The sequence below is a fragment of the Silurus aristotelis genome, assembly GCF_946808225.1.
Source record: "Silurus aristotelis genome assembly, chromosome: 7".
NCBI lineage: Eukaryota > Metazoa > Chordata > Actinopteri > Siluriformes > Siluridae > Silurus > Silurus aristotelis.
The window spans coordinates 20,969,055-20,981,359 of record NC_139580.1 but is presented as its reverse complement, the minus strand read 5'-3'; the positions used below and the strand labels follow the sequence as shown (position 1 = coordinate 20,981,359).

General features: G+C 38.1%; 1 protein-coding gene across 3 annotated transcripts; it reads right to left on the bottom strand.

Moving 5' to 3' along the window:
• Nucleotides 1–3,906: 3,906 nt before the first annotated feature.
• ubl7a (ubiquitin-like 7a (bone marrow stromal cell-derived)) lies at nucleotides 3,907–9,722 on the bottom strand. Of its 3 annotated transcripts, XM_083546032.1 has the most exons (11): nucleotides 9,654–9,722; nucleotides 9,282–9,488; nucleotides 9,080–9,199; nucleotides 8,577–8,659; nucleotides 6,706–6,790; nucleotides 6,477–6,534; nucleotides 6,162–6,295; nucleotides 5,697–5,746; nucleotides 5,435–5,611; nucleotides 4,945–5,055; nucleotides 3,907–4,715 (listed from the first exon to the last, which is right to left on the bottom strand). In XM_083546032.1, exons 2-11 carry the CDS (start codon nucleotides 9,463–9,465, stop codon nucleotides 4,578–4,580), a joined length of 1,140 nt encoding a protein of 379 aa, XP_083402158.1. In that variant the 5' UTR covers nucleotides 9,466–9,488; nucleotides 9,654–9,722; the 3' UTR covers nucleotides 3,907–4,577. The 3 variants fall into 3 exon arrangements, with proteins under 3 accessions (XP_083402158.1, XP_083402157.1, XP_083402159.1); XM_083546031.1 differs by having other exon boundaries at nucleotides 9,282–9,715; XM_083546033.1 differs by lacking the exon at nucleotides 4,945–5,055 and having other exon boundaries at nucleotides 9,282–9,715.
• Between the last annotated feature and the right edge of the window lie 2,583 nt (nucleotides 9,723–12,305).

The window sequence follows — 12,305 nt, the reverse complement described above, 5'->3', positions numbered from 1 at the left end:
GGTCTTTCGTTTACAGTCACACATACAAGCCATGGACCATGTCCAGCTCTACATTTCATTTATGGAGGGCGCTAGTAGTTTTGTGGGTTGCCAGATAAGTCTGTTCAGATCCTTTCATTCTTTCTACCATAGTAGATTGTAGATTGAAGTAGTAGATTAAAATGTATGTGTAAAATTAATAGTCACTCAAACTAAATAAGAATATTTTTATTTGAAACCAATTTCTAAGTATTTAAAAGTATCACGTTGAGTAAGGAATACTAATAATTACAATCTGTCAAGTTTATTTCTATAGCACTTTTCTCAACAGACATTGTCTCAAAGCAGTTTTACAGAATGTAAGAGTTTAAGGTGAACGATGTGTATTTATCCCCGATGAGCAGCCATGGCGACTGTGGCAAGGAAAAACTCCCTTAGATGTTATGAGGAAGAAACCTTGAGAGGAACCAGACTCAAAAGGGGAACCCATCCTCATTTGGGTGATATCAAGACTGTGATCATAAATCTTTAAACAATACAGAACACTGGAGAGTGAGAACTAACATGAGCACTGGAATGTAAGATTATGAGTAATGTCCTTTCTACAGTCTTTTACAGTCATTTGTGGTTATAAAACTAGGAGCTACTGAGCAACTCATCAAATAGCTCAACATTTGCGATCATTACAGATCCAACACCAGCTTCTTCATGCCAGAGCCTTTAAACACTCAAAGAGGTCCAATGTCCAAATTCCACATGAAATGGGATCCAGTTGGCACTGGTACGTCTCTAGATGGCTCGGGAAGTTTGCGAGTTCGGCATCTACATCTTTAAAGGTCCACAATCTTCATGAGGTGGGACGTGACTGGGACTGGAGCAACCTCAGGATGCCTCGGGATGGGTAGAGAAAAAGAAGCAGTGGAGAGGAATTAGCGTAGCTGCTGTTCATGATATTAACAGCAAAAGTTGATAATGTGCATTTGATCAGATGTACTGGAGCACAAGGTTATGACATGTGATGTGTGTTATGTGTAGAACTCACTAAAAATATACGTTTTTAATCTGCACATAAACTGGGAGAGTGGGTCTGAGCCCCGAAAACTGTCAGGAAGACTGTTCCAAAGTTTAGGAGCTAAATGTGAGAATGCTCTACCACCTTTAGTGGACTTTGGTATTCAACGAACTACTAGAAGTCCCGTGTTTTGAGATCTCAGGGAGCATGACTGATTGTAAAGTGTTAGAAGACTGGATAGATACATGGGAGCTAAACCATTTAGTGTTTTGTAAGTAAGTAGCAGTAGTTTGTAGTCGATTCAAAACTTAACAAGTGTAGGGATGATAAGATTGGAGTTATTTGATCATATTTTCTCGACCTTCTGAGAACTCTGGCTGCTGCATTCTGGACAAACTGTAGCTTGTTCATTAATGATGCAGGACAACAACCCAGTATTTCATTACAATAGTACAGTCTGGAGGACATAAACACATGGACGAGCTTCTCTGCATCAGATATAGACAACATGTTTCTTAGCTTAGCAATATTTCTAAGATGAAAGAAGCCTGTTTTTGTAATATGGTTGATGTGATTTTTAAAAGACAAGTTGCTGTCTAAAATACTGTAACTGTTTTACTGTTGAACTAGTAGTTACAGTACATCCTTCGAAATGCAGGTTGAAATGCTGGAGCTTCTTTGTACTGTTTTTTTGGGCCAGTGAGCAAAATATCAGTCATCAGAATATAATAATAGAAAGTTATAAGTCAGCCAGTCTTTTAATTCTTTGACACACTCAGTTATTCGAGCCAATTAAGCTGTGTCGTCTTTTTTCGATGAGATATATAGCTGGGTATCATCAGCATAACAGTGAAAGCTAATCTCATACCTTTTAATAATATTTCCCAGGGGAAGCATGTATATTGTGAAAAGCAGGAGTCCTAGAACTGGACCTTGTGGCACCCCATAATTTACTTGCATTAACCTGGATAGCTATTCATTTAAGTGTACAAAATGGTAACGATCAGACAGGTAGGATTTAAACCATCTTAAAGCCTGTCCCTGAATGCCGATGTAATTTTGTAAGCGATCTAGGAGAAGATCATGGTCTATAGTGTCGAATGCAGCACTAAGATCTAGTAAAACATTTACGATATCACTGCACTAACATCAGCACTTCAAATGAATGTTTTTTCGGTACAAAAGAGGTTGAATGACATCATGGCGTTAGTCACAATACAGCAGTGACATGAACGTATTAAACCTTTTTTTTTTTAGAACAATAAGCTCAGTAATGTAGAACTTTGCTGATCTTTTTTATTGATATGATACTATATAATGAAGTATTATATAGTATCATTTAGAAATGAATAACATGTACCATATGCAACATCAACTGGATGTTGTAATATGTTTAATGTGCACTCTGTGTGTTTGTGTGTGTGTGTGTGTGCGTGCGTGCGTGTAATTACTTTCCAATTACTGTATAAAAACTTACTTTTTTTGTTCCTTTTTTTAATTCATGTGACAAGTGGAAAAGAAACAAACCCACCATATTACATATTCTGGATGAATACATAATTTTGTTTATAACTTTGAGGTTAATTCCCTATAACTAAAAAAAATACATTTACGACAAAATACAACAATAATAACAAAATGCCAATTTTAACAATGACATATGTAGCAAGACACAATACAGTGCACTCAAAAATAATTTACACCTTCCCAAAAATGATCATCAAGATATCCAGATAATTTTCTCTCCAAAATATATGTGCCAAAATGAATGAAAACTCAGGAATAATACAAATAATTGCAAACTGTCATTCTTGTCAAGCTTCGTTATTTAATATTATTATTATCATGATTATTTTTATAATACACACCACAGCATATCACATACTTCAACAGGAACAACTGAACACATGCTGATTTATGCAGTTATCTAGTCATGTGGCAGCAGCACGATGCAGAAAATCAGGCAGCTTCAGGCCAAGAGTTTCAGTTAATGTTCACATCAAGCATCAGAATGAAGTAAAAGTGTGGGTAGAAACAGGATAGTCCACTGCTTGGTATGCATTACATTGTTTTAATGCATGACCTAGTTGCTTATGCAAAGTGCATTCAATTAAAAAGCTGTGAATTATCACATAGCAGCTCTGGTCATTTAAAGTCACTGATAATCTGAATACATATAAATAACTGTTCATTTAGTTTTTGTTACATCATCTTGAATTCTGCATGCGCTAAATCATGCACAAAGATAAAGTAGTGCAATAATAAATAGTTATTCAAGTGAATTATGTGCATCTGTGCTGCATCTAGTACTACTTCTACTAGTCCTATCTAGAACTACTACTAGTAATGAAGCTGTTGGTATTAACTCCTTGTGCCATTTCCTGTTATCTTTCTCACTTTATTGCCATCTTCACCAGTTCATCAAATTCCTCTTGTGTCTTGTGTCCTGAAAATTGCATTATTCATTACATAATTAAAAGGCAAAAATAATCAATCTATTAAAGTGATGTAAGTAGAAACTGTTTACTATAGCAGTCTGTCTATATGCAATCGTGACTGTGTGTTGTGGTTAAAACTATTCAGATAATTAGCCTAGAACAGTAATTAAACTGGTGAGAACTACCTGTGCGTTCAACAAACACCCTCTAGCCTTTTAAAATCCAGTATTCAGACTGACCATAATTATATATATATATATATGCATAAAAGTAAAGGTCCCTAGGAACCTGTTCCCTGTTGCATCACAGTTTTAGAATTGACTCTAAGAGTAATTTTTTTTTTCTTTTCCAAAATATCACTTTCACAGCAGAAAAAACCCTGGAAGAATGAGCCCCTTCCTTAGATCGTTTCACAACATTCTGGTCCAGCAGGTCTTGTAAATACTGAGAGCATTATAAATTCTGTTAAGTATATACTGATACAGCTTTTAACAAACAGATGAAAGCAATATACAAAACAAAAACCCCACAATGTTTTGCAATGACCATCTCAGTCTCCAGACTTTAACCAAACTGAAAATCTAAATTGATGCAGACAAATGCACAACCTAAGAACATAAAGAACATTGCTTAAAATATTTTATAATATAAATAATTTCTCTACGAAAACAGTGAAAGTGATAACAGATAGTAAGTGTGGTTAGGTTTCAAAATGGTCCCTACCCAAAATACAAAAAAACAAAAAAAATAAAAATAAAAATCCGTATGTCATTGTGCTTCCAATCAGGGATGGTAGATGGTAACACACGCTTCATCTCAAACCCATGACACCAATCTTTAGAAATTCATACACACTGTGAGCTCATGCCTGCAGGAGAAGGCAAAAACCACCATCCCTAGACACCCATGATTGACTAATGTTTCTGTGATTGACAGTGTGCCACCCCTCCTACCAAAACAGCAGTTCTTTGTGGGGTACTTCTAATTCTGAAATTGATTGTATATTCAGAAATCAATAACATTAAAATGAATAAAATATCAGCATGCTGGGGAAAATTTTTGAACAGCATTTCACTTAAAAATATTTAAGAACTATGTATACGTCTACTGAACAAATATTAGAATACATTCTTTAGGTATGCAGCATCTCATGAAGCTCCACCTGCAAATATGAGCTCTAGGGCAGCTTGGATGTCTCCTCCCGTGGCCTGTAGGGCTCGCAGAATCAGCTCCTCATCCTGAATTCCCATATCACGCAGTTGCTGGAGCTGAGATTGCCACTGACTCTAAACACACACAGATCCCAATTCATCCGTTTATGGCATGCACATACAAGAACTGTTTATCAGCAAGAGCAACCCCGAAGCATAGGTGCATTTCAACATTTTTAGGAGGCATTATAGCTTTCTAGAAGCATTATAATTGAAGCTTTCTCATTAAAATCAAATAAACTACATATCAGGATACACGTCTTATGAAAATGATATGATGATGAGAACATTTGTAAGTACTTACTTGCAGAGATGATATGCTAGACACCTGTATGGCTTGCTGCAGGGCCTGGTTAAAAAGGTCATTTGTTATTGGAGTTCCTGCAGGGATAGGGGAAACCCCTGAAGAAGCTCCCTAGTGAGGATGTTGAAATACATATCAGAATGTGCAAATTGAACAGGTACAAATATAAGCACCTAAAAACCTGGCCCTGTTACCATCACGTGATATTAATCACTATAAAAAGTAAAGGTGAAGTTTGTGTCAAAAATGATGAAATACCTGTTGTTATTTTACCAATAATTCAGGTTTATTCGACCCCAGTTTACTCAACCGCCACTAACCGTATAAGTGTCTAGATAAGATTACTCTCTGCATGTAAGTTAAGCTGCTGCATGTTTGGATGAATGTTCATTTTAGATATGATTATAAACCATTTTGTATTTTACATGGAGCAAATGCAGTTAGTTTTTGCATTCACTCAAAATGATCTCAATTGTCCAAAATGAGTTACCTGATTTCCGATGGTAGGTGTAACAGCGCTGCTTTCTGGGGTGCTGGCTAGGGCCAGAGCTGTTGCAAGTTCACTCTGTGTAATTGGCCTGGGCCCTACTGCTCCTCTGTAACCTAAAGTAGCAGGTCTCAGACCTGAAGAACCTGCAGAACCTGAGGATGGCCCACTGCGAGTCCCCTGTTGCAGGTCAGAGAAGTCAACTGAGAAGAACAAAAGGCTATACCTATATTTAGTTAGATGTGTCTTCAAATGAACAACTTACCGATTGGAAATCTTCCTCATCATCCGACATGCCTTCAAAAAGAAAACCACCTGCAGATGGGACAAATTTTTTTGTAGAGCTTTAAGTATCATGATTCTGGATCATCATCATAAATGCGACTTTTAGACTTTTTAGGCAGATACAATTTGGTTATGTCTTTGATAGTAGGCAGAATTAAGCAGACATGACACAAGTAATTGTGTTCATGATTTTCGAAATACAAAGCAGAAGTATTTCTATACAGTTCAGCACTGAGAACACAGTTACTTTTTCAAAATGTAGCACCAATGTTTTATAGTGTATAGAGGACCCCAAAACTTAATTCAAAAGGATTTTTGTCCCAAGGAGAATCCATAAAATAACAAACCCTAAATCTTAAAAGATACAGTATTCAGCTGTCAACCTGGAAGCAGATTACTAAAGGCAATCATAAATTAATGATCTTAACTTAAAAGCATGTTTTACCTGGCATATCACTGTAGGAGCTGGAGGAAACATTTCTAGAGGAGCCAGCACTCTGCTGGGTGGGAACACTGCCAGCTACAGAATGTAGCACCAGAATAATGGCATTAACCAATGTTGGGTGAGAGCTAATCAACCTAGCAGAGGCACAAAATAACGGTGAAATAAAACTACTTTTAATTTACTGCATGTATTATTTTAAAAACATCATAGCCCAGCAGGACAGGGCATGAAGCCATGCCTTTATAAATGCTTACATACAGAAAATCAATGAAACCCGGAAAGTATTTTTTTAAATATGCCCCCTGTTTTACTCACATGTCGAGCATGTTCGGATCAGAGAATTGCATAAAGAGGTCCTTGTCTTGAAGCACACCTAAAAGACAACACTTATTTTAAAACCAGGTGCTTCAATGAGCATGTCAACTTTAAGCTGTGACTGTAAAACTGTATTCCAACATCAAGATATACACTTTGTCCCCTCGGCACAGCAATAAATAATTAATCAACGCTAGATCTTAAAATTATAAATGAAAAGCGAGCATACCTAGGGCTACGGGATCACCACTCAGTCCGGGTGTCGCCACAATGATTTGATCCAAAGACTCCTTGTTGTTCAGCATCTTAAAAACCTGAATACACACACCACCGTTGTTACTAAACAAAGCCACAAAGCTCAAACTCTCGGCTGATCACTCTCCAATCAAACTCTCCTCCACAGATGTCTGCAATGCACTGGGCCGGATCAGCGCTCACAAAGCCGCTGGACCAGACATCATCCCCGTATTCCCTGTTCAGGCACGTTGGGTTGGAGTGTTTTGGCACTGGCACAATGGACGTGCATTTAAAGCAAGTGGGAACAGCTGCTTGGGCAAGAGACAGGTTGAAGATGTCAGTAAAGACCCCAGCGAGCTGCTCAGCACATGCCCTGAGTATCTGGCTCCATCTGCTCCAACACCATCACACTCAACACTGGTGTACCACAGGGCTGTGTGCTGAGCCCCTTCCTCTACTACCTCTTCACCTCTGACTGCAGGCCTGTGAATGGATCTAACTCCATCATCAAGTTTGCAGATGACACTACCATGATCGGTCTCATCACCAACAATGATGAGACTGCCTACAGGGAGGAGATCCAGCACCTAGCCACATGGTGCAATAACAATAACCTGCTCCTTAACACCTTCAAGACAAAGAAGCTTATTGTGGACTTCAGGAAGGAGGCAAGAGGCACACATGACACCACCCACATCAATGGGATGGCTGTTGAGCGCGTCTCCAGTTTCAAGTTCCTGGGGATCCACATCTTGCCGGACCTGTCCTGGAACATCAACACCTCCAGCCTGGTCAAGAAGGCTCACCAGCGCCTCTTTTTCCTGAGGACACTTAAGAAAAATCAGCTCTCCTCGGATATCCTGGTGAACTTCTACCGCTGCGCAATAGAAAGCATCCCGACCAGCTGTGTCACAGTATGGTATGGGAGCTGCTCTGTTGCAGAACACAAGGCACTGCAGCAGGTGGTGAAAACTGCCCAGCGCATCACAGGGACTTCACTGCCAGCCATGGAGGACATCCAAAAGAATTGCTGTCAGCGTCGAGCTCGCAGCATTCTTAAGGACTCCTCTCATCCCGCCCCCAGACTGTTTACTCTTCTGCCTTCCGGCAGGCGTTACAGGTGCCTCCGGACCAAGACCAGCAGACTAAAGAACAGCTTTTTTCCTAGAGCTGTCTCTTTACTGAACTCTGCCCGTCGCTGATATAATACCACATTTCCCCCCACACCTCACACTCCGTCACTTTGCTAATGGACTGTCTGAACAAAAACTTATGCTCACCAAGACACTGATCATTTCTCACCTCACACTTTGTTATTGCACGGACTGTTTACACAAACCTTTGCTCATTTGCACACTGCTCTTTTTTGTATTGCTGCTCACCATTAACTTATCACCATTGTATATATACCCGTTCTCTGTGTATAGTAATAGGCATCTGTATATCATGTTCACAATACATATATATATTCATGTGTATATTATTGTTCATAGTACATATATATATACATATTCATCTGTAATTATATTCATAGTACATATATATATATATATATATTAATCTGTATATTATGTTTTTAGTACATATATATTCATCTGTATACTACTTTTATAGTACATATACATCTTTAAATTACTGTTTATAGTCTATATTTCATTTTATGTAACTATGTAAATTCATGTAAAAACTATATATCCTGCACTTGCTGTTATTGCACTCTGGTTAGACCCAAAGTGCATTTCGTTGCCTTGTACTTGTACATGTGTAATGACAATAAAGTTCAATCTAATCTAATCTAATCTAATCTAAAGCACATCACTTCCTCCACAGGGAATGCATGACTGGTGCAACGACAGATCTTACCGAGTCTCTGTAGGCTGTGCTGGTGTGAAGAGCTGCCAGCAGGACACGAAATTCTCTTGCAGCCGCCCCCCTGTCCACTGCCTCTAAAATAATACAAGAAGGATTACATTTAAAAACAATTCCAAACAAAAACCTGTACAAAACTTCTGGATAGAGTTTCTGCAGAGTCTCACTGCATTTGCATTTTCACTGCAACAACGGGAAACTCTCACATTTAAAAGATCTGATGTGCAGGACAAGGAAACAGTGAACTGACAAGTGATTATATATATATATAATATTTATAATAAATATATTTTAGTTTTACTCAAGTCGAAATATAAAAGGTGTACTTTCAAAGGATTTGCTTTGAAGATGTGAATAAGTGTGAATTGTGAGTGTTCCCAGGATAAAATTTACTAGCTGATGGATGGATGGATGGATGGATGGATGGATGGATGGATGGATGGATGTTAGAATAAAAACACCCAATACTGTAGATAAGTGTAACCACAGAGGTCTACCTGCTTGGATCTCAGGTTCTGGCCATGACTTTCTCAGGATGTGGACTGTTGATCCTGATAGGATGCCGTAAGAGTCTAAAGTGAGTTCATCCCTCAGCTTCCTGCCACAGTAAACGAGCTCTGCAATGAACATATAACAGAGGTGCGTTGTGTTCCTGGGGCTCAGAAAAGGTACTGAAGAGTATAGCCGTGATTAACCCACCTATAAGCTCAGGATCTGGAATCGCGTCCGGTAACTGCACTGAAACGAGCTGTTTAAGAGTCGCAACGCGGTACTGACCAGGAGGAACATCACCGGGCTCTGCCTCTGGAAACTGAAGCAGTGACTTGGGAAGGGAAGGCTGGTCCAGTAACTTCAGCGATAAACGCCACTCGGAAACGGCCATACTTCCGGTGCCGAAGGCGATCACTGAGAAATATATCAACAGCACAAACAGGAATTATATCAATATTCTCTTGCCAAGCTTTTAGTTCTTAATAATAAAACGTGACAGTAAGTTTTAAGAAAAAAACAAAAATGTTAAGAAGGATATTTGCTTTTAAATTCCTTTTTAATGTAGACTGATCTAGTTACAGTAATGAAGTTGTGCATTCTAGCAAAATCATCCTTGTTTTTATGTATGCGTGATGACAGAGAGGGAACGTCACGCTGCTTGTGGGATTTGTAGTCCAAACGATTGTAGTCCAAGCGATTGTAGTTGTAGTTACCGTACACTTACAGACCTGTGGGCGGACGGGGGCGCTGTTGTTCACCAACAATAAGTACGTTAACGCAAACAGGGAAAAGCAATAATGGAAAAAAAAGCATTTTACATTATAATTACATGTTGCATTCATCACTGAGCTTAATTTTTAGTTCTAAATTGTGTGTGATAGATAGATAGATAGATAGATAGATAGATAGATAGATAGATAGATAGATAGATAGATAGATAGATAGATAGATAGATAGATAGATAGATAGATAGATAGATAGATAGATAGATGTGTATGTATGTATTATTATTAGTAGTAGTAGTAGTAGTAGTAGTATATATATATATATATATATATATATATATATATATATATATATATATATATATATATATATATATATATATGTATAAAGCCTTCTCTGCTGGCCTAAACACTATCAGAGGCACTGACCTACATTTACAAAATAAATTCTAATATTTGTTCTATAAAATTTTATTAATTTATTCCCAACAGTTTATTCACTTCATTTCATAGCGTTCTTTTGGCTGCACTGCATTCAGTACGTGTATGTGGATATTAGATTTTTTGTCCAATCAGATTTCAGGCTCTATGTGCTGCCTTGTCAATCTAATCTGCCCAGGGCCTTCAAAGTCTGTACTGCTGGCCTTTTTACCTTAATCTTTATAATAAATAGCTCTGTTTCTTTAACCAATCAAATTTCAAATTCGTCTCACAAGGCAAAACACATCTGTAGTGCTCTGCACACATTAATACATTTGAGTTACACTTTTTTATGCCCACAATGGCTGACGGAGGAAGATACATTTATTTGGTCTCGGACACTCTCAAAAATCCATTTTCAAGAAAAGCTAGACATCGTGAAAAGAGGTCGGCCAAACCCGAAGCTAGCTAGCTTGTCTCAGCCCAGTAAAAGGTTAGTTCACCACTTCCAGACCAGTAGCTACGAGCGGTACCACTGGATTGCAACCTCTGAGGAGCGGTGCAAATTATGAGACTGCATCTCTGGTGAGTAGGTTGTATTTTATTTACATTTTCAATGTTTTTGTCATGTTATTAGACAAATATTGATTCTGAACTGCTTCAGATGATGTAGGTGGCACAGCTGCCATTGTAGTGTAGAAGTTTGGGGCTTCTTTTTCTTCTTTCAGCTTCTCCCATTAAGGGTTCGCCACAGCGGATCATTCAGCTTCATACTACTCTGTCCTCTACATCTGCCTCTTTTAAACCAACTACCTGCAAGTCTTTCCCCAACACATCCATAAACCTCCTCCTTGGTCTTCCTCTTTTCCTTCTTCCTGGTGGCTCTATCCTCAGCATTCTCCTACTGATATACCCCATGTCCCTCCTCTGCTCATGTCCAAACCATCTCAATCGGTCCTCTCTCACTTTGTCCCCAAAACATCCTACATGTGCTACATCCGTCTAATAATAGAGCTTGCTTTAGTAAAATGATATTCACCCTCTATATGAGAAATGCCTCTCCCTGTAATGCCACGTGTTGTTATATTGCATTTTTTGTAGTATTGATGGTTTCTATAATTGCGATGTGATAGTGGTGGTATTAAGAGGTAGATTAAGTGGGGTAAATTGTCAATGAAGGCCCAGGTACCAAATGCATGCCCTGCCACTGCATGGATGTGACTTTACATGTTACCTCACAAACCTGGACAGACATAAAACATAATACATTTTTGCTCACTATACCACATAATTTTGCATCCAGTTCAAGATTTAACACCCATAACCTTCCCGGTGATGTGATGTGCCGGGGTGAAAATAAAAGCAAATAATGTAGCTCTGCTTGGTGAACTTTTGCCTGTCTTTCTTCCAGCGTAGAACCAGTGAGATTTGTTAGACTAATAAACTATCAATTTAAGCAAATGCAAATGCCTCAGACCTATCATAAAAATAAAAATTGTGTCAAACAAAATAAGTTAGAGAGCGGAGATCTATATACATTTATATACAAGGGCACTTACAAATTAAATAGATCAGATCCATGCAGAAACGTAACGTCCATTCAAGTCATTCAGCGTCTACTGGTTTTTTCCCTTCATGTCCACACAGCAGGCAGTAATGGACTGTGAAGCAATCACTGTACACAGTGCATAAGTATGGTATAAATGGTTATTACATTCGTTATTAAGGTACAACTTACATAACCTTTTTTTTTTTTTATATCATATGATGTAACATGCATTAAATCAGTGCATTTGGTTTCTATTTCAGTAACTTTTTGTAACCCTGATAAAGATTGTTTTTATAAAGTGTTACACAGAAAAATAGTTTACACTGTATTCTAAAAATCTGAACTGTTTTACTTATAAGAATAAATCCTTACAGTACAAAAATCTTTTGTACAATTTTTCATCAAAGGAACTTGCAATGAAGGTTTATGATTATTACATTGAGATCATATCATGCAAATCAACTAGACAAGTTTACTCCTACTGAAGAAAATACCCCCCCCCCCCCTCAAAGGGTAACCAGATTCTAATCATTCTTT

Bases quoted from the DNA above. Each gene is read 5' to 3' on its own strand.
- ubl7a (XM_083546032.1), bottom strand. From the start codon at position 9,465: ATGGCCGTTTCCGAGTGGCGTTTATCGCTGAAGTTACTGGACCAGCCT. The intron at 9,200-9,281 runs GTGGGTTAATCA...TGTTCATTGCAG, and splicing joins TCCAGATCCTGAGCTTATAG to AGCTCGTTTACTGTGGCAGG. The intron at 5,056-5,434 runs GTAACTCATTTT...CATCCTCACTAG, and splicing joins CACCTACCATCGGAAATCAG to GGAGCTTCTTCAGGGGTTTC.